Genomic DNA, 21,599 nt, shown 5'->3' on the forward strand with positions numbered 1-21,599 from the left:
CAAGGGCGCACTTGCAGTGCTAGGACTTTACAGAACATCTGGGCCCGGGTGCTGCTGGAAAGAAGCCAGGGCCGCCATGTTAATTAAGGGAGAGGCCAGCCGCCCTTTGGCGCCGCACATGCGCAGATGAGCGCACCTCCAGGCGGCCTGGAGGCGGGGGAGCGAGACGGGGTGAGCAGAAGACGTGCGCCTGCGCGTGGCATCTCCTTCGCATCCGGGCCGGAGTTCTCCTGCCCCCTCCCCCGCCCGGCGCCGCCGTAGCACTTCGGTGCGTTGCACCGCGGGAATCCAGGCAGTTCGGTTCGCCGCTAGGCGCTGGACCCCACCCGGTGGGCGACGGGAAGCGTGCTTGCGCCTGTGCGCCTGGGCCCTCGCCGCTGCACCGCCGGGATCTGGGGAGGCACGGTGCCTGGCCTCTCGGTGCATCGCTGCTCCGGGCGCCGCAGCCCGCAGCCGTCTGCCTTGCTCGGCCCTGCCCCTCCCCAGGGGCGCAGGCCGTGGGTGATCGCCCACCGCCCAGCTCAGCGGAGCAGGGCTGCGGTGCGGCGTCCAGCGCGTTCCCGCAGCCGGCCCTCCGGCCCGCCTTCCCCGCAGGCAGCCCGCACCTTGGAGGGAGGGAGCAGTCTGTGCCGACAGCGGCGCGGCCAGGCGGGGAGATGAGCTTCTTCGGCTTCGGGCAGAGCGTGGAGGTGGAAATCTTGTTGAATGATGCGGAGAGTAGAAAGCGAGCGGAGCACAAGACAGAGGACGGGAAGAAGGAGAAATATTTCCTCTTCTACGACGGGGAAACCGTTCGGGAAGGTGAGCTTATCTCTGAAGAACCCCAACAAGCGACTAGAGCACCAGGGCATCAAGATCGAGTTCATTGGGCAGATCGGTGAGTCGATTCCCTGGGATCTCCCCGATCCCCCCCACCCCACCCGACGTCAGCCGGCCCCTGGAGTCAAGTGTGGGACGGGCGGGCAGCAGAGATTTTCAGGGCCCAGCTCCTGCGAGGCCTGTGACAGGCTCTTGTCAACTGCAGTCTGAAGCCTGGGGTTCACCCACGAGTCCCGCCCGTGGGCGACTCCCCCATGCATTCATTACCTTCTTCCAAGCCAAAAGTGACAGCGTGCTGCTGGGGAGGTGGGGTCAGCCTAGGAACGGTAGTGAGCCCCCTACTGTACGGTTGGATGCTCATCTGGTACCTGGGTACCCCCATTGTCCCTGCGGTATGCCCCCAGCTTCTTGCACCAGGGATTTCATAGAGAGGTGCTTAGGCAATATCCTGCAGGTGGGTTTGACAGCTACATCTGTCAGATCCAATCCAAAGTTAAGCGGCGGCCCCACCCATCCTATCTATCTATCTATCTATCTATCTATCTATCTATCTATATCACATACCTGTGTATATGTATGTATATGTACATGTATGTGTATATATATAGAGAGAGAGATAGATAAGGTGTGGTAGACAGGGTTAATAAAGGTTCTGTTTATCTCACCTACACTCTGAACTACCTTTGATGTTCATGTTTTGAATACCTTCAGCCTGCCTCCTCCTGACTGCCTATATTTCTCAGACTTCTTTACTAGAATGCTGGTTTTTAGCCGTCTAATTTTTCTCTTTAAAGTGAAAGAAGTGATACTGCAAAGATTACAATTAAATGATCAAAAATTTGCAGTGCTCAATAATCATCTTCAAAATATGGCTGCTAATTTTACTAGAACTAGACAAGGGAAAGTAGTAAAACAAAAATATTTGGGGAGTCAGCAGAGTGTGGCAGCGCACGTCTTTCATCCCAGCACTCGGGAGGCAGAGTTGAAGCCCAGCCTGGCCTACAGAGTGAGTTCCAGGCTGGCTGTTGAAACATAGTGAGTGAAACCCTGTGTCAAAACAAAAGCCCGCAAAGATCTGGGGAGCTGCCCATCATCATGACTGGGTTGTCACCAGTTCTAAGTATTTGGAGTCTTTTGTGTTATCAAACTGCTTCCAAAATAAAATATTTGTGTCATGAGGTCATGGGTAGGTTATGTCTTGTGGATGGTGAACACTTGTCAGAAAATCCCTGACCTGTACTCCATACTGCACATATGGACACTGATTTTAGAGACTTCACTGGGAAAGCTTGTTAAATTCACATGTTAAGAGTTTAGCATAGCATCTGTTCTCTCCCTTTTACAGAGGCAGGGAGCACTGGTAGGAGGAGCCCTGGGAAAAGGAGTCCTGGTGGCCAGATTTTACAACCCACTGTTTGTCCTTAAGCATCTGGTATTTAAAATGGGAAATCCAGCTGAAGACTGGCTGATCATAAAGGACCTGTTGGGTTGTTTTTAAAACTAGGATGTGAAAGAGCTGTTGCTCTGCCAGAAAAGGGCTAGTGTGAATTTCACACTGGTTGCTCTCCTGCTTCTGGCTTGGACGGCTGGACAGGTGCACTGTTGATTGATATCTGGCGGCTGATCATTGTTGTTGCAGACTTTTCGCTGTATCCTCAACCTTTCCTGTGCTATAAACCAGTGACATTCCCTACTTTTTACACATAATGCCGTGAGATATTGCCATGTGTCCCCTTGGAGGATAAAATCACTCTTAGTAAAGAATCCCAGGTCTGATTATATAAATCCAAAGCATTTTATGTTAAGCATAACATATGAAATAGTCAATACTTGCCTACTGAGAATTGGGATTTTAAGTAGGAGTTTAGAGTTGCTACATTAGTTCTTTAGCTCTGTAATACCAGTATAAACGGGTATATTTTAGTCTTTGCCTATACCATCACGCCCTGATTGTGAATAACTCAGAATGTCCCCTGCTTCAGACAGTATGAAATGAGCCATCCTAGAAGGAATGCGTGGTGTCAAGATTTCAGTCTCTTTTATCTGAATGCAAAGGAGCAAAGAGACTGTTCTAATTGCCCCTCCCCCGGCACCCCACCCCCACCCCCCACACCGTCTCTTGCCTAACTCCTTCATTTCCAAGATTGTAACCTTACTGAATTCTCTTAAAACCTTTTATTGCTTCCTGGGATCATTTTCCCTGGGCCTTGGCACTCTGACCTGATCAGGCCTCAGCTTTGTCAGCTGTAAATCTAGAATACTAAAATCACCTGGTTATTAGGATGGGCTATTGGGGGACTGTGTCTCATGTCTCAGATAGAGAGTTCCTTTATAAAGATAAGAGCAGTCAGTGTAGTGACACTTGCATATCACAAACTGAATTACAGCCACCGGCTCAGTCTCCCCTAGACTTCTTATACTCTTCCCAGTGAGGTTGCCATATGGACTTTTCACAAAGTTTATGTTTCAGCTTTGCCTTAAAGCTTTTGTTTGTGCCACATGGACACAAACAGCTAGCGGTGGGTATGGTGCCTAAAGTATATATATATATATATTTCATGTCCATTCCCATTCATTATCCATGGTGACATGAGAGAATGGGAATAGATTAAAACAGAATTATAAATGGTATATTCATTGTTTGGGCTTGAGATATATTTCTTGATCAGGGAGAAGACATCAAAAAAAAAAAAAAAAAAAAAAAAAAAAAAAACCTAACCAGACATGATGGCCTATACTTACAATCCCAGGACTGCAGAGACTAAGCCAGGAAGATCTCTCTCGAGTTCAAAGCCAGTCTGGCTTATAGCAAGATCCTGTCTCAAAACAAAGCAATAAAGAAAAAGCCTTTCTAGATATGTTTGGTATAAAAGTTTATCTTCCCACTTCCCCCGCCCTCTGTTCCTAAAATTGATTGATGCTAAAGGTGCACCAGCTATTCAGAGGTGCAAAGTCCTTTCTTAAGTTTCTTATTTCTTTATTATCTTTGTGACTTCTCCAAAGAATCAAGGCATGACGTATTGTGTCATACATCTAAGACAGTTATTCTGAAGTAACTTCAGGGCAGCGGAGCGAGGCGGCGAGTGGGTAGCTCTGTTGAAGTTGTGGTTCTGTGGTTTTTCTCCTTGGTTGCATTCTTTGACTATGTATCAGGTAGGTGGAACTTCTGCCAGGTTATAAGGTCAGGCTATCTGGGTAACTGTAGCTGGAAGCAGAGAGAGCGACTTGGCATCTCTGAGTTTTGTCCTCCTTCCTGATGAAGCAGATTGCTTGTTTGTTTGCTTGTTTGTTGGGGTCTTGGAGGAGTTGGAGTCCCTTGTATCACTCCATAACGGGCTCAGGCAGTCTCTCCTTCTATACCCTTCTCATTAGCTCCTGCAAGGATGAACTCCCTAAAAGACAGTTCTCATATTGCTGATCCCTTTAAAGTTTTTGTTGATGTTGTTGTTGTTTTTACCAGCTCCTTAGAGGGAGTCTATTTATTTTTCATGGAGTTTGTCTCAGCCTGCCTTTCCAGATCCATCTCTCTTTAACTTCATCCTCACAGACCATAGCTCCTTCAGATAGCCTCTTCTAGTCAGGCATGGTACTGCACACCTGTCAGCCTGGCACTTGGAAGACAGAAGCAAGAAGATCATGAGTTCGATTCCAGCCTGGGCTAGTGAGACCTTACCTTAGACAATGAAGTAAATGGGGACTGAGAGATGGCTCAGTGGTTAAGAGCACTGTCTTCTCTTCCAGAGGTCCTGAGTTCAATTCCCAGCACCTACATGTCAGCTCACAGCCATCTTCCCCTTATATCTTAACTTTTTTTTTTTTTATGAAAAGCATGACCTACCCAATTTGTTCTTTTTCTTCAAAGGCCTACCTAGTCACTTCCTCTACTATAAGCTCCAGGGATGCCTCTTTTCAAGCAGGTTGTGACTTTCATTATTGTTGGGTTTATCTTGTTTTTTCAGTTGTCTATCTTCTTATCCCAAACGCCAGAGACTGCCTTCAGTCCATCACTAGCCCAGTGGTTAATTTCTGGTCTCAATGGCTAGCATATAAAGTGCTCAGTAAACGTTTGTTAACTGGATAATACTGGTTCAGATCTAAGATTTTACAGAAACCATTTTCTGGAATTTTTTTCTCATCTTTTTTTAAAATTTTTATTTGCATTTATTTATTTTGCCTACATGTATGTCTGTGTGAGGGTGTCAGATCTTGGAGTTACAGACAGTTGTTAGCTGCCATGTGGGTGCTGAAAATTGAACCCAGGTCCTCCAGAATAGCAGTCGGTGCTCTTAACCACTGAGCTATGTCTCCAGCCCCTTTTCTCATCTTCTGTAGAAGCCAGGAACAAACTTAGGGCCACAGCTTTGCCAGGCAAGTATTCTGCAACTCTGAGCTACATCCCTGGCCCCTGGAATTACTCTAATGGGAGGAAGAAACAGTCTAGCTCAGGCAGCTGGGTCTCCTGCACATGCTTGTGTAGGAGACATTCATGAGCTAGCTAACTGTTCCTCAGTTAAGGCCACAGAGAACTTAGGTGGCATGTGACCGTCATGCACCTTATGGAGCAGCATTTTCCTGAGGGATCTAGGATGTGAAAACAAATCTGATGCCAGCTCACTTGTTTTTGCATTTTTTTTCCATCATATTCCTATGTCAAGTTGAAATGACCTCTCCCTGTTTGAGAAAAGAAGAGTTTGCCAGACCTGTGGCTCACTGGGCCCTACAGCAGCTGCTCTGATGTTATAGTCTGAATGTTGTTCCAAGAGAGTAGTAAGTTCCTAGTTCTCCATTTAGAGCCATATGTTTGTGTCATCCTTCCTAGGTTCTTCAGCTGCTTTGTTACCCTCCCTGTACCTAGCTCAGGTCTTCTCATGGCATAGTCTTTGTTGGAACAATGCCAATAAATGTGTCATGAGGGAAGTCTTCCAGGTTAGACCGGTGGGATTAGCACGATGCAGTAGTATACAGAGAGCACCCAGGGAACTACTGCGTAGTTATAGAAAAGACCGTTTTCCTGCTGCAGTCCTCTGGGAAACACTGTTAGAGGATGTAAGCGAGACTTGGGAAACTTGCAGGCTAATGGGGTTAAATGAACCAAATATAATTAGAAGGTCAAACTTGCAGAGATGGGCAGACACAAATATCCTTATACCCCAGAGCCAAAAGCATACTTTTCACGAAGTTTTTAATGAGCTCATCAGTACCAATAAGCCTGTACTTTTAAAAACTCGAGAGACTTTTTTTTTTCTTAAACGCATTTACTTTTGAAATACCAAATGTAAAAGCACATAGAGGTTAACCGGATTGATTCCAGCACTTACTACGTTCTCAGCGGGACTTAGATTTGCACAGAGCAGAGCTAAGTGTGGACAACCCAGAGGTGTGCCAGGAGCAGGAGCTGTAGCCAGCAAGGATCTTCATCACGTAGTCAGCAAACAGGCTAGGGAAGTTGGATGAGAAGGAGGCTCTGGCTTTATACCTCTCCCGAGTCCAACATGAAGCCTAGACTGTGTGTGGTGCTCATCCAGCAGCAGGTCCCAGGGTGTCCCAGAGGCTCAGCCTGTGATGTAAAGCTGGCTCAATTTCCTTTTATAGTGGCAGCCTCCCTTCTTGGCTGTTGGTGGCAGGTATTACCACGAAAACATCCTGAGTGCAAAAATTATTTCCTCCTTTTGAGTGAAGAAGGAAACTAATGACAGACGTTACTTGGAAAAAAAAAAAAAAAGAGTGGAGTGAGGGGTTCAGTTCTTCTTCTAGCCTGAAGGGCTTCCGTGTTTGGAATGGAAGAGAGGCTGTTTTTATGGGCTCTGGAGGGCCTAGGCCTCTTGCTAGAACACTTGGATTTTCTGCCTCAGTATATTCAAGATGAAACCAACCTTCCTGGCAAATAACAGTGTAAAGCAACTATTTCTGCCCTTTTGGCCACAGTGTTTGCGGAAGCATTCCAAGTTCTTATAACCTTATAAATCAGAAAGGCCATTCCAAGCTAGATGTGATCGCTGGCATACACCTTAACCCTAGCACTAGGGAGGATGGATGCATCAGGAGAACGACCATGAATTTAAGGCCAGCCTGGGATATGTATGTAACAAGACCCATCTCAAGAAAGTAAAGCAACAAAAGGCCACTCTAGCCCTCCATGGACCACACTGTTCTCCCGTGGCGTTTCATGCAGGCACTGATACTGATGTGCTTTGGGAAGAAAAGTGCTGGGGAGAACGTGATGCTGTACAGAAAAGGACTTCTCCCCAAGTCCCCCGCTGGGCCAGGCAGTGTCCTTCTGAGCCGTTGCTAGGATCCTCAAATCCTGGCAGCCTGAGCACACTCAGAACCCTCTCTGCTTTGTTTATTCCTCATGTTGCCTTTGGGCTGTATGATCATCGAGTTTGTGGTTTTTTCCATTTCCTTTCCATTTCCCTCTTGATGCTACAATTTTCCATTGAAAGTTCACGGGTCCTGGGGCCGTGTGCTTCTTACTTGAATTCACTGGCACTGGGGGGCTTGGGAGCTGAGACAGAGCGTTCCTCAGTTAGGGATTCAGTTCTTGCATGAGCCAGCGCCAGCTACCAGGTTAGGTCACAAGACTGAGTGGAAGAGTTCCTGTTGCTTGAGGAGGGCCAGCTCTGTACTGCCCTGTCCATCTCTGCATGTTCTTACTTCACTGGGGGCATGGTTAGTTACTGGGTTGATAACCTTCTCTCACATAATTCGGAACTACCCTCTCCCTTTGGTGGATTTGTAGATTATCACTCACTACCCACCATGCCACCCACTGCTGAGATCACTTAGTATTTGAAAGAGGAAGTAGATTATTTGTAATAAAAGGCTGATGACTGGGTATGGTGGCACATGCCTTTAATACTTAGTACTCAAAGCAGAGGCAAGTGGATCTCTGTGAGGTCAAAGCCAACCTGGTCTACATAGCAAGTTCCAGGACAGCTAGGGCTACAGAGATACACTGTCTCAAAAACCAAATCAAAACAAAAAAATTGATCAAAGTATAATGAGGTAGGAAATAAGCCACATATATTAGCCACAGGATACACTGTAAACTTGTATGGAAATAGCATTACTAGAATGGAATTATCTATACTATTACCACTTTCATGAACTGGATAATTGTGTTTTGAGTTTTGTTTGCTTGTTTGCTTAGTTTTGGTTTGTTTATTTTTCTCTTTTCCTCTTTTTTTTTTTTCTTTCGCTCAAACCCAGGGCCACCTCATGCATGCCAGACAAGTACTCAACCACTGTTAATACCCCCAGCTCAAGTTGGATGTATCTTACAACAGCCCACTCTACTTCCAAATGCCCCCAAGCTAAGGAAAAGCTCCCCATGGGATGAGCACGTCAGGGGAAGCCTGTGGAGAGTTGAGGGGAATTTGCACTCAGGTTAAGATTAACAGCTGAGATTGTTTCTCCTTGTCTGGAGATGGTCTTTCCCCCGGGACAGGGCTGAAGACTGCATTGGCATCGGAGGGGCAGGATATTTGGTTTCCTGGGCCCAGTGAGGTTTTGATCCCAATCGAGGCTTCAGATCTTCGATGTTGGAGCTGGACCCACAGCAAGTATACTGCTCTGAGCAGTCCAGTCACTCCTGAGGGAGACAGATGATGCTCTGGAGATGCTGAGACCAGGCTGAAGGGGCAGTGGACTTGTCTCTCAAGCAGCTGTTCCATTGCTCCGGTTCATCTTTCTCCTGTGGGTTACAGCACAGTGCTTGAATTCAAGAATATTTGAGAGATGAGGCCTGACCTGTCATGTGGCCCTACATCATTACAGGCAGAATTCAATGCTTACAACTAGAAGCCAGGAAGCTGGAGCTATGGGCCTCATCTTTAGATCTTCAGTCAAAAGAAAAAAAAGAATTAAAACTTAATTCTTAAATTGCAGAATACAAAAAGTCATAAAATAATTTGGGCCATGATAACATGAGCTTATCATGAAGAAATACCAACTGGGTATGAGCTCACATCTATAGTCCCAGGATTTGGGAGGGTAAGAGAGAAAGTTTGCTGTGAGTTTGAGGCTAGCCTATGCTACATAGTGAATTCTAGGCCAGACTGAACTGTGGAATGATAAGGCCTGACTTATCGATCTTGCAGGATTATGGAAGGATGTTATAATAAAGTAACCATGCATTTCCTGCAAAAGTCAGGAATGTTAGAAAGGTGCTCTTTTTTTTTTTTTTTTTTTTTTTTTTAATAATCGATTCTCTTGATACATGCTGAAGCTGCTCACTGAATCTATGCTAACCATCTCAGAATCTTACCTTTACTGGTGCCCAGTTAGAAGATTGGTAACAGGAGCAATGGCCTGGAGCATCACATTGGCTTTTGTGTACTTATTTAGGTTTCTTTATTTTATGTGTATGAGTGTTTTGCCTTCATGTATGTCTGTGCACCACTTGCATGCCTGGTGCCTGTGGAGGCCAGAAGAGGGCACTGGATGCCCTGGAACTGGAGTTACAGATGGTTGTGAGTCACCATGTGGGTGCTGAGAATTGAATCCAACTCCTCTGCAAGAGCAAGAAGTGCTCTTACCCTCTCAGTTATCTCTCCATCATACTGGCTTCCCCCCACCCCCGCATCATGGATTCCTACTGTGTGAAGCAGGAGAGTCAGCTAGGCATGGTGGTGCACACCTATTTTTCTAGTTATTTGAGACTGATAGGAGAATTCCTTATGCCTAAGAACTAGTGGCCAAGCTAGGTAACATAGTAAGACCCTGTCTCAAACAAGCAAACAAAAAAGGAAGTGTCTTTGGAGAGGCATGTGCTTGGGGAAATCCTTGGAGGGGCTGGGGTCAGGGAAAGAAAAGAAACCCGAAAACAAGGCCACACGTCTGGTTTGGGCAGGGCCTCCCGAAGAGAACGGTGCCTCCAACCGGCGGTGACCTCACTAGGTTCAGTGTCGTCCAGGCCAGCTAGAGGAGTCTCTGCTCTCTCTCCAGAACTCTACTATGACCGTGGGAACCACCATGAGTTTGTGTCTCTGGTGAAGGACTTGGCTCGGCCAGGAGAGATCACCCAATCACAGGCCTTCGACTTTGAGTTTACTCACGTGGAAAAGCCGTATGAATCCTACACAGGACAGAACGTGAAGCTACGGTAAGTGGTGGTCTCTGAAGTTTCTCTGTTGTAGTCCCGAACCTGACCCACGAGGGCAGGGCCTGGAGCTTCGTGGCTCTTCCAGGTCTCTTAAGAAGGAAGAGTAGCTCAAGCAGTGGGGTACCAGTCAGTGTTACCACTGGGCTCCCCTGGGAAGCCTTCTGACTGTACTTCCCATGGCCGTCTGTGACTCTGAGTACAGTTACCACAGTTACAGTTTCACCGCCATCGTCGCACAGAGTCCCTCCAGACCAACGGCCTCCTAGAGCGCAGGGAAATGAGGAGGAAGCAAAGGGATTTTAATATGGATTGCCCTCGTTTCTGAGGTAATTCATTTCTTTGTAAGCTTATATAATTTAAATAATAGCCATTTTTAACAACCATTTCTTAAAAGTCTTGAAAATTCGGTAATTGGCTTTCATACCTGAGGTGGCTCCAGGCAGGCGGACACCTTAGCTTGGCTTCCAGAGGTGCTGACCCCTTTGTCATTTAGTTCTGACACACAACAAACATCACATCATTTTGGACTCTGTAACTTAGAGCTTTGTCTATTGAAAATAGATACTAGTTTAGGATTATAACTCCAGATCTGCCTTCTCCATCTTTTGGAAGAGATTAAAAAAAAACCCAATGTAACAGCATAACACTATGGTTGATATATTGTGCACCCTAATAAAGCTTTCCTGGTGATCAGAGAACAGAACAGCCACTAGACTAGACATAGAGGCCAGACAGTGGTGGCACACACCTTTAATCCCAGCACTTGACATCCCATGTCTTTGCTTGGGAAGGACACATGCCTTTAATCCCAGGAAGTGATGACAGGAAGCAGAAAGGTATATAAGGCGTGAGGACCAGGAACTAGAGGCTTTTTAGAGTAGTTCAACTGAGATTCCTTCTGTGTGAGAACTCAGAGGCTTTGAATCTGAGGATTCATGGAAACAGGATCGGCTGAGGAGTTGTCGAGGTGAGGCTAGCTGTGGCTTTTCTGCTTCTCTGATGTTTCAGCATTTACCCCAATATCTGATTCTGGGGTTTCTTTCTTTTTTTTTTTTTTTTATTAATAAGATCGGCTAACAATTCATGTTATATAACACAGTCTTTAAAAGTCGGACACAGGGCCAAGCATTTGGCTTAGTGGTCCAGCATTGCCTAGCACATACATACAAGGCTCGGGGACCCATCCCAGGGGTCATAAACAAAAAAAGTTAACGGGCACAGAAGCACCTGAGATTGATTTTACTACTACTGTCTGGGAAACTCTGAGGAAGGAGACTGATGCCTGGGTCTCTGAGGTTAAAAAAGAAACGCAGAGCAGCTCTAGACTCTTAGATTATATGGCATTGCTGGGATAAAACAGAGTGTCCTGTCACTTCTGTCACATGATCCCATCTCACAGGATCTGCTTGTTTTCATCACACGGGCCTGGCCTTGGGACAGTGAGGATTACAGTGAGACCAGCATCTCCCTCTGCCTTCCGGTTTCCCTCCCTCCATCAGAACTCCTCCGTTCACAGACTCTTGAAATAGTTGCACCCAGATCCCTGCAAGACAGGGACTCATCCTATCACTCCAGAGAAAGCACCAGTGAGGATTATCTAGCAATCACTGAGCTTGGCTATGGGAATTGTTAAAAAAAAAAAAAAAATTATTGACACAAGGTCTTGTTATATGGCCGAAGCTGACCTCAAACTCTCAGATCCCTCTGCCTCACCCTCTTCAATGCTGGGATTACAGGTGTGTGCCACCATGCTTGGTAATCCCCACCCCTAACCCAGTGGATTTGCCTCAGTGTTTGTATGTCACGAAGAAAGGTACTGAAAATAGTAGCTTGGCTCCTCAAAAATAAACAGAGGGCTGAAAGCATAGCTCTGTATAAAGCAGCAGCATGTGCACGTAGTTCAAGTGTATACAAAGTACTGGGCTCAGCCCCCAGCAACACACATACATAATTAAACAGAATCACTGTGCGGTCCAGCGATTCCACTTCAGTCGTGGATCCAAAATAACTGGACAGAGTCTGGAACAGATCATCTGACACCCGTGACCGCAGCAGTATTATTCACGTGATTAAAAAGTGAAAGTAGGCAGTCATGGTGGCACGTGCCTTTACTCCTAGCAGATGGAAAACTGAGGCAGGGGATCTCTGTGAGTTCCAGGCCTGCCAGGACTAATAGTGAGACCCTATCTCAAAAAACAAAACAAAACAAACAAACAAACAAAAAGAACAACAAAAACCTACAATCAGTCAGGCATGGTGGTGAATGCATTTACAAAACAGAGGCAGATGGATCTCTGTGTTTGAGGCCAGCCTGTTCTACTTAGCAAGTTACAGGTCACCCAGAGCTACGTAGTGAAACCCCATATCAAAAAACACAACAGCACCAAAACTATGCGCAGTAGCAGTGAGTACTGGAGTATCAGGAGTTTTCAGTCCCCTCTCCTTCCCTCCCCAGTTGGGAAAGGGAGAAAAGGGGCTTTTCTTTTTTGGGGTGGGGAAGGTGGCTGGTGAAGGGCAGGGACATGCTTAGGCCCTAAATAAAAACAGCGCAAAACAGAAAAGAATTAGAAGTCTCGACTTGAAAATCTTTAATAGAATAAAAACCAGTCTTCTACAGAGAGCGAACTGGATTTGAGACCTGAGCAGTTAGAAAAGGGTTAGGGACAAAGGTCTTGTGTTGTAGCAGGAGTTACTGAGGGAAATAAAAAGGACTGCCTAGAAGTGGTCAGTGCCATGCACAGCTGGTAGCCTAGGCGTGTGGTTGATGTGGCTAGCATGTCTGTTAACTTTCCAGTAATGCTTAACGGCACTTGGCTTATCAAAGGATTACTCAGAAGAAATTATAAGTAAGGGGACTCTTCTCTCGTGGGTGTTAGTGTAGTTTTACATCCAGGGGATTGGGATGTTGGAGAAGGCCGCACTGAGTGGCTGTTACACCCTGAGGGTCCTCGTCTGTGTCTTCTTTCAAACCTGTGCCCTCCCACGCAGCTGCCTCCTCCAGTTAGACCACAGATTTCTTTGCTGTTCTGTTGTATTACATGTAGGTTTGTTCGTGGAGTCCTTTTGTTCTCAGAAACCGGGATTGTAGTTTCTGATTACCTGTTGCCTGTCTTGATTTTTCTGTCTGTCTGTTCCTCTCCCTCCAGATTGTGAGCTTCCCTTGAGACTATATTGTGCTTCTCCTGTGCCTAGCACAGGGTTAGCTGAGAAAGATAGATGAAAAGAATACTTGGCTTGATTAATCCATTTCCTCTTCCTCACTTTTATTGGTTAGATACTGCTTAGTGGACAGGCATGTAAATATAAGTGTATAGGCCAGATGTCTGTGCTCACACAGCCAGGAGTTAGGTAAAGAAACAAACTGTCCACACAGATGGTAGATAGTGGTAGGGGACATAAAAGGCCTTTAGAACATGCTGTTGGAGTAGAAGGCAGGGAAATCACTTTTGCTAAGATGAGGTTCTTAGTTCATAGTCATGAGCTCCCAAAAGTATTTTATTTAAAGGAAGACTCTGCTCTGCCTAAAACTGTAATTGCAGAAGTATGTGTATAGGTGCCTGTGTATACTTTTTTCTAAGAAAAGGGCCCATAAATCCTCAAAGGGATATAAATCCCCGAAGGGTTCAATGCTACTGTAAGGTTCTCCCAGGCAGGCTGTCTTGGTGTCTGATCTCCGTAGCATCTAGAGACTGGAAGTATTCACTTAGGACGGCTCCGTCTCTCACAGCTATTTTCTTCGAGCCACCATCAGCCGCCGCCTCAACGACGTTGTCAAGGAGATGGACATTGTAGTTCACACACTTAGCACGTACCCCGAGCTGAACTCGTCCATCAAGATGGAAGTCGGGATCGAGGACTGCCTGCACATCGAATTTGAGTATAACAAATCCAAGTGAGTATCCTGAGCCCCAAGCTCCTGTGGTAATGACTTCTGGAGGTTAAGAGAGCTCTCGAGTTGAGTGTACACCAACAAAGCCTCATGACTCCACAGCTTCATGGTGACATGCGGCAAGGGGAGATGACAAAAATAATACAGTCAATATGTCTGAGGCTAGTTATAGAGAAACAGGCCAGGACATGGAAACTTTATTGTTCAGTATATTAAATTATTTACCATCACATTTAAACATTAAGGTGCCTTTCAAAGTCCAGCTTAACTAGCTTCTAGGTTGTTTGTTTTGGATACTAGGTAAAGCTACTTCCTTCCATGTGTGAGAATAATCGTAGAACACAATGCCACTATCATTTGTTTCCTCCCTGCCTTAGAAATCAAAGTGAGGAAACTGTGTACCGGCAATGGGCTGCTTCCTCCCTGAACCAAAATGAGTTACAATACAGAATACATGATGCTTTTTTTTTTTTCTTTTGACACAGAGTTTCTCTGTCCTGGAACTCACTCTGTAGACCAGGCTGACCTCAAACTCACAGAGATCCACCTGCCTCTGCCTCCTGAGTGCTGGGATTAAAGGTGTGCGCCACCACCGGGTACCCGATGCATTTTTCTGAAGGTCTTGAAATAGCTTTACCTGGCTGGTTGGGAAGCTATGTTTTAAACTGTGTTTTCTATTAGAGCATCAAAATGTTTAATTGCTTATAAACCACAGAATTTTCTGGCAGTCTTGTATCTTTCTCTTGAATATAATCTTTTTCTGAAAGTATCTGGAGACCAATCCAAAAGTGAAAGGATCGTCTACTTTCAGCCTTATTACCGTCCTTACTGCAGTGGCCTTCCCCCAGGCCCAACCAGAGCCTAGGAATTAGGGAGACACAATTTGCCCACTAAGGGCTTGGGAACAGAGGGGAGACAACTCAGCTATATAGACCAGGCTGCCTACTTGTGATCCTGCTTCTACTTCAGAAGTGCTGGGGCCACAGGCATGTGTCACCGTATCTGATGGGAACAGTTTTTAAACCAGCAGCATACTTACCTCCAAGAACAGTTGTGAAATAAAGTTATTTGTTCCTCTGCTCCCTGGCTTGGAACCTAGTGATGCCCCTATAAAATGACCATTGTGACCTAGAGCCAGTCCTGTGTCGCCTGGCCCACCTGTTGGATAGGTGCCAGGAAGGAGCTTCTCCTCTCCTCCTTCCCCCCTCAGTCTCCGTGGTCCTGCCCGCTAATCCCCCAGACCGCTGATGAAGGCAGCCACTAGCAGGCGTGCTAGCACAGAGCCCGAAGCAGCTGCTAGTCAGCAGCTCTTGGAATAAAAAGTGTTTTAGAGAAAGTTATGTGCAGGCAGGAATAGGAACTCCTAGTCTTCTCCTCTCCTTGTACAACAGGTTGAGCCATATGGGACCATGAAACATGTTTCTCCTGTATAAGGTTTCATTATAGTAAATGAATGCTTCATGTATAGTATAGAAAACCTTAGCATCCATGCCTGGTCTGTCAGTATCCCTGAGAAGTGCTGCAGGTGGCCTCCGGCTGTGTCTGCAGGTGTGGAGGTTACCACTCAATGCCTGCAGCTTTCCCAGTAGGGCTGTAAACAACAGGCCTGTCTGAACCTTCTCCCATCCAGTTGAATGACCTAGTCTCCTCCAGTTTCTTTTTTCCCACCTGCCATGTAAGGAGGCCCAATCCTGACATCTGTGCTAGAGGCCACATGCCATGAGTCTGAGCTTCAGGTCTGAAGAGTGTGCTGTCTTTCTGGCGTACCTGATATAGGGCGGTATATACACAGGCTGCCAGCATCATTGGCTGGCCCACAGAGAAAGATGTAAAGGGAAAAGGAGAAAGTATTATGTGCCAGACAGTGGTAGCGCATGCCTTTAATCCCAGCACTCAGGAGGCAGAGGCAGGTAGATCCTTGTGAGTTTGAGGCCAGCCTGATCTACAGAGTAAGTTCTAGAACAGCCAGGGCCACACAGAGAAAACGGGGGGGGGGGGGGGGGGGGAGTGCTCTGCAGCGTGGCTGAATTCCTAGTAGTTCCTGAAGCACAAGCCATGCAAGCGGAGCCCAGAGAGCAGGTGGCCGTGCAGAGGGAGGTTCCCTTGTTTTGTGGTTTTCAGCTCCAGCCTGGAGCAAACCGGACTATTCACTGGGAACTGCTAAGGCCCAGTTCCCTAAAGGCACTGTATGGAGAATAAACTGAAGTTCAGACTTCATTCTTGTGTTTGTGAGACTGGCCTAATACGTCAGAAAAATACTGAAGGTATATCCTATAGAGATGGAGCAAATAAATATTAGTTGTTAAATAACATGTATCATCCTTTGAGCGGGATTTGGAAGAGGGGACGCCACACAGAGTCCAATAAAGGACATATCAGGACACTGTTCCAGGAGCGAGGCCGAGCGCACACTTCTGTCGCTCCTCTCACCGACAGTGTGCCCCCATGCCGGAACACGGACAGACTAGCTGCTCCACCACCATCTTAATCCCTCTACTTTCTCTTCTTCAGATACCACTTGAAAGATGTCATTGTAGGGAAGATATACTTCCTGCTGGTGAGAATCAAAATCAAGCACATGGAGATAGACATCATCAAACGGGAAACGACAGGCACCGGTCCCAACGTCTACCACGAGAACGACACAATAGCCAAGTATGAGATCATGGACGGGGCACCAGTTCGAGGTGAGCCTTCTGGCCCAGGGCCACTGCCACTCTTCGCGTCCGAGCCATGTTCAGAATTCGGGAAGGCTTCAAATGATTATACTTCAAAAGAAGTAAAGTATCTCTCTTTCTTTTTGAGACAAGGTCTCACTGTGTAGCCCAGGCTGGTCTGGAACTCATGGGCGTTCCCAGCACTGAAGTGGGAAGGGGAGGGAAAAGCTTGACCTTGTTTATATTTTGATTTCTACCATTTCAACTGGCCTGCTTGCTCATGTGTGTTGTCCCACACCTTGGTCTGTGGAGGCAGGAGGATCAGGAGTTCAGAGTCATCTTTGGCTACATAAAGTTTAAGGGCTACTTAGGCTATATGAGATCCTGTCCCCCCAAAAAAAAACAAGTTTGAAAACTGCTTTAAGATACAGTTTGAATATTTAATTCCTTTTTCTTCTTGACATTCTGGCATGTTTTCTGCTGGGGGGGGGAGGGAGGGAGGGAGGGAGAGAGGGAGAGAGAGAGATCGATCCATGCACTCTAGTCATTTTCATTGCTTAGTTCCAGCTACAGTAAAAGGTTTCACTCTAGGAATTCATTTGTCTGTCATGAAAGTGCACTACTAGATTGTTGGCCCATACCACAAGGGCTTCAGACAGCCCCAGATGGACGTGGTCCTCCACAGGGCCCCTAGGATGCGTGGGCTTGAAAGCCCTTTGCTGTTTGGGAATCTGGATGTGGATGATTACAGGGGAAAGGCAGTCCTTTGCATTCTTTACTGGCTCTGTAGCAACTGGGGACGAAGGGCTCATCTCACTTTGAAGTGGGTGGTCGTATTCCCAGTGGGTATTCTGTGTGGAAGGAAGATGTCCCCCTGGGCAGTGCATTCCACTGGAGACCCCACAGATTCTTAGGCAGTCACTGTATCAGACCCTTGAGAGGATGGGAACCCAGCTCTCTTAACTCTGATGTTCCATTTTTTGACCAGTTGAGCCAACTGTCATTTCCCCTGACAAATGAAACGGGACACAGAGAAACAGCACAGAACAGCAGATAATTAAAGGTTCATTTATATTTAGCTTAAGGTTGGCCTTTCTCAGTAAAATTACTGCCCTCATTTTGTTCTTCTTAGTAGAGTGCCATAGGACCTAAACTGTTCTCTGATTTTCCATATGAGAGCTACAGATGTATTTAGAAGTCAGATCTGGCTACTAGAGAGAGACCTAGGTCCAAAATGAGTTGCCTGTTTTCTAGGCCACCCCACTGCAGATTACTATTAGAGTGGAGATGTACTCTGAGCATACACTAACTAGTTTCAAGGGAGGGAAAACTGTTGGGAGAGAGTGCTGTGGTTATGAGCATGTCCTGCTGTTGCAGAGACCTGAGTGTGGCACTCACATCCAGCAGCTCAGTCTTTCTTCTGGCAACCTCGATACCTACATGCACATATACATGCTCACATATAGATGCAAACATACACATTAAAAAAATAATAAATCTTTTTTTTTTTTTTTTTTTTTTTTGGATTTTCGAGACAGGGTTTCTCTGTGTAGCTTTGCGCCTTTCCTGGGACTCACTTGGTAGCCCAGGTTGGCCTCGAACTCACAGAGATCCGCCTGGCTCTGCCTCCCGAGTGCTGGGATTAAAGGTGTGCGCCACCACCACCCGGCTATAATAATAAATCTTTAAAGGAAATTTTTTAAAAGAAAAAGAAAACCCAGTGACCTAACAGACTTATTGGCTCACACCTCTAATTCCAGCACTTGGGAGGAGGCAGAGGCAGGAGGATTGCTGTGAGTTCAAGGCCAGCCAGAACTACATAGAGACCATGTTTCAGATAAATGTGGGAAAAAAAGAAAAAAAAAAAAAACAGCAAAAAGGCACATTGCACATGGCAAGTGGTTCCTAATAGTTCCCGCATGCAGTTCAGTCACTGTTCTTCACAGACCTGGAAAAACCACACACTTAGGTCAGGAAACTGCTGGGAACAGTGTGTGACATCCCAAAAGGCAGAACCTTTGCTCAGTGTTCCTATCCTTGCTCAGTGGAGCCTGGCCCGCCGAGGCCAGGATGGGCACTGGTGTACAACAGTGCCTCCTGTGTCCCTCAGCCTCATTTTTTTTTACCTCACCCCTTACAGGTGAGTCCATCCCCATCAGGCTCTTCCTGGCAGGATATGAGCTCACGCCCACCATGCGGGACATAAACAAGAAGTTCTCTGTGCGCTATTACCTCAACTTGGTGCTGATTGACGAAGAGGAGCGGCGTTACTTCAAGCAGCAGGTGGGTGCCTCCTCCGGGACCCTGGCTCCCTCTGGGCACAGAGCAGAAAGGCCACCGTTCCCACAGAGGGCCATCTTAAGACTTAGAGCAAAATGCTGAGAGAAAACAGTCAGGCCTCCATCCCTTGTTACTGTACAAAAGGAAGAAACATGGAGTTGCCTAGAGCCCTATAGCCGGAGTGCGAATTCCCAGTGGATACTGGGGTCTCCTTTCTCGGGCCTAAAGTCCTGCTTTTGTGGCTCACACCAGAACACCAGTCTTAGGAGCCAAGGAGGTTGTTCCTGGGGATTCCCTGGGACCAAGGTGGGAACCCCTGAGAAAAGCATCCCTTGAACCTCTCTCAGCACCATGTTGCCCCTTCTCCCAACTCTGCAGGAAGTGGTGTTGTGGCGGAAGGGCGACATCGTACGGAAGAGCATGTCTCACCAGGCGGCCATTGCCTCACAGCGCTTCGAGGGCACAACCTCCCTGGGTGAGGTGCGGACCCCCGGCCAACTGTCTGACACCAACAGCAGGCAGTAGGCCCCAGGGGCCAAGAAGTTGCTGGGCTTCCACTGCGGCACCCCCATCTACCAACCACCAGCGACTGGGGGAGGGGGAGAACCGTGTGAGGCGCCACCGACCGTTCCTCGCAACCTTGAAAACAAATCATGTTTTTTACTTAAATTCTTTTCTCTGAAGAACCTAAGGGGCTCGGGTTGGGCAGCAGTCTCTCTGGGAGTCTGCAGCCTAGGTAGGGAGAGGGAGAGGAAACATTCTGGAAGCTAGTCTCTCCCTTGGGAATGAGAGCTGTCTGTCAAGGCTATCTCAAGCCTTAAAGCAGAGTTGAGAGCACGCATCCTTGGCTCCAGGTTCTCTGGGCTTCCTGATACAGAGTTGAGCGTGTCCCTGGCATTCACCTGCAGGGCTCTGGGTAGTCATGTCTTACACTCCCTTCGACTGTTCCTGAGATAGTGGCAGAAGTTATTGGGCCTGTCTCATCCAAGTTGGGAGAAGACTCAAGATTGGGAAGCTACCTCTCTGGGCGTCTGGGACGTGGTGCTCTGAAGTTTCCAGTCACCTCTGGTCTTTCTCCATCTCTAGCTTGTCAGGAACCATACAGGAGCAGAGCCTAAGGAAGGTTCTGGGGCTGACTGGCCTCTCACTTGTGAGAAATACGGGCACACAGAAGCCCTGAGACTGGTGTCACCCACGGATGGCCAGGAGGCTGTGCTAGGTCTCCTGGGGCAAACATAGGCAAGGCAGCTGCCTGCCTTCACCACCTGACTCCACTTGGCAACCCAAAGGCTGGGTTGTTGTAGGCAATTGCGTTAAGTTACCCAACAAGCCCTAAGCAGAGGGTCCGATTCCTTTAGTATAGAACTTAGAAGAGGCCGAGGTCCATTTGCCTCCCTGAACGGGGTCTGTTGATACTCCTTGTCCTCCATTGACTTCTGGAATCGGGCTTGGTTTCAGGCACTTAGACGTTTTGTTCTTGCTCCCTCCCCAAAGCCTTTCATCCCGCTGTCTACACGGCGAGGGAAGAAGGGCCTCTGCAGAAGACTCTGTTACCGTAACTTCAGAGAAATTCTGCTTGCCAAATTATGCCATTATCTTCACCAATTCACTGACTCGAGTTTAGGACCACTGTTTCTTAATTTAAAAACAAAATAGGAAAACTCTGGTGGATGTTGTCACATTAGAGAAGAGGCAGTTCTTCTCCCGCTGTGCTCCTCGGGCCTGCAAGTGGTGAGGGGTTGTCTGTCTTCTCTGCCTTGTCTGGGAATGACCGGGAACTATCTCCCTTGGCCGCCCGCCCTCTACAGAAAGTGCAAGTGGAACCCATCTTCAACGAGTACAGTATTCGCTGCTCTGCGTTCTTGGTCATCTGCCAAGTAAAGGGTTTGTTCCTGTATCATTCCAGTTAGTGTCGAAAATGGGGTCTCGTCTCAGAAATCAGTGCAATCTTGGGCTTGACAGGGCAGGGCTGCTGGATTAGAGTTCAGATGAAAGACACTTGGGGTGACGAGGGGTAGCAGAGCTAAGTCAATTTTTCCCCATGTCGGACCCCAAGTTTAGGTATGACATACAGTCCCCATGGGGACAGGTTCACCCATCCAGCTGACCTTGGGTATCAAGGCTGGGCCCTAGCAGATGAGGGAGGTAGGTTCTGTGCTCTTGCCTTTATCAGGGTATGAGACTAGACTCTGCTGTGCCTCCTTTTAATAGCTAATTAAAAGCATCTGTCAATTTCTGCCTCTCAGCTGACAACACAAATCCATCGTCCAACTTGCTAACATCTTAAGCCTTTCGTCTGGGAGAACTAGAAGGTAGAGTATGCTTTGTTTCTCTCAGGAGCTGTGCACAAGCCAGGTCTTGTTCGCTGTGACTACCCCCATTTTCTTTTCTCTGCCACCTGTGAAAGTGTGGGGAGGCTCCTACCCCCGTCCTGTAAGGTCCCCAAACCTGGAGTGCATAGGTACTAAAACCAAGCAGTGCAACTTGTGATTAAGAAGCTGCAGTGTTTACATGTTTCTTAATGTGTTGTCTTTTCAATGGCTGTATTTTAAAAGAACACTTGTTTTAATGATGTCTCTAATTAAAGGAAGCCCTGTGGCTTTGGAGGCATTGTGCCCACGGTCCACCAGATTCTGTGGTCTTTTCCTTTTTAACACGGTCTCCTATCTGACACACCGGGAACAAAAGTTCTTTTTCAGTGGATGGTAAACAGTAATGAACACTGTATTAACCACCCATGTCAGGCAAGCATGGCTCAGTGAGTTCAGGTTTTTTTTTTTTTTTTTAAAGATTTCATTTTTTTTTTTTTTTATTATGTATACAGCATATATGACAGCAGGCCAGAAGAGGG

At 47.0% G+C, this 21,599-nt stretch overlaps 1 protein-coding gene across 1 annotated transcript; it reads left to right on the plus strand.

The window, feature by feature from the left end:
• Positions 1-300: 300 nt before the first annotated feature.
• On the plus strand, positions 301-21,379 carry Vps26b (VPS26, retromer complex component B). The gene is given in 7 exon segments (XM_028883049.2): positions 301-793; positions 795-877; positions 9,766-9,922; positions 13,650-13,814; positions 16,323-16,498; positions 18,609-18,751; positions 19,127-21,379. Coding segments are annotated over 7 exon segments (1,008 nt in total). The 5' UTR covers positions 301-656; the 3' UTR covers positions 19,274-21,379.
• Positions 21,380-21,599: the final 220 nt, after the last annotated feature.

Source organism: Peromyscus leucopus, chromosome 7 (assembly GCF_004664715.2).
Source record: "Peromyscus leucopus breed LL Stock chromosome 7, UCI_PerLeu_2.1, whole genome shotgun sequence".
NCBI classification, from domain to species: Eukaryota; Metazoa; Chordata; class Mammalia; order Rodentia; family Cricetidae; genus Peromyscus; species Peromyscus leucopus.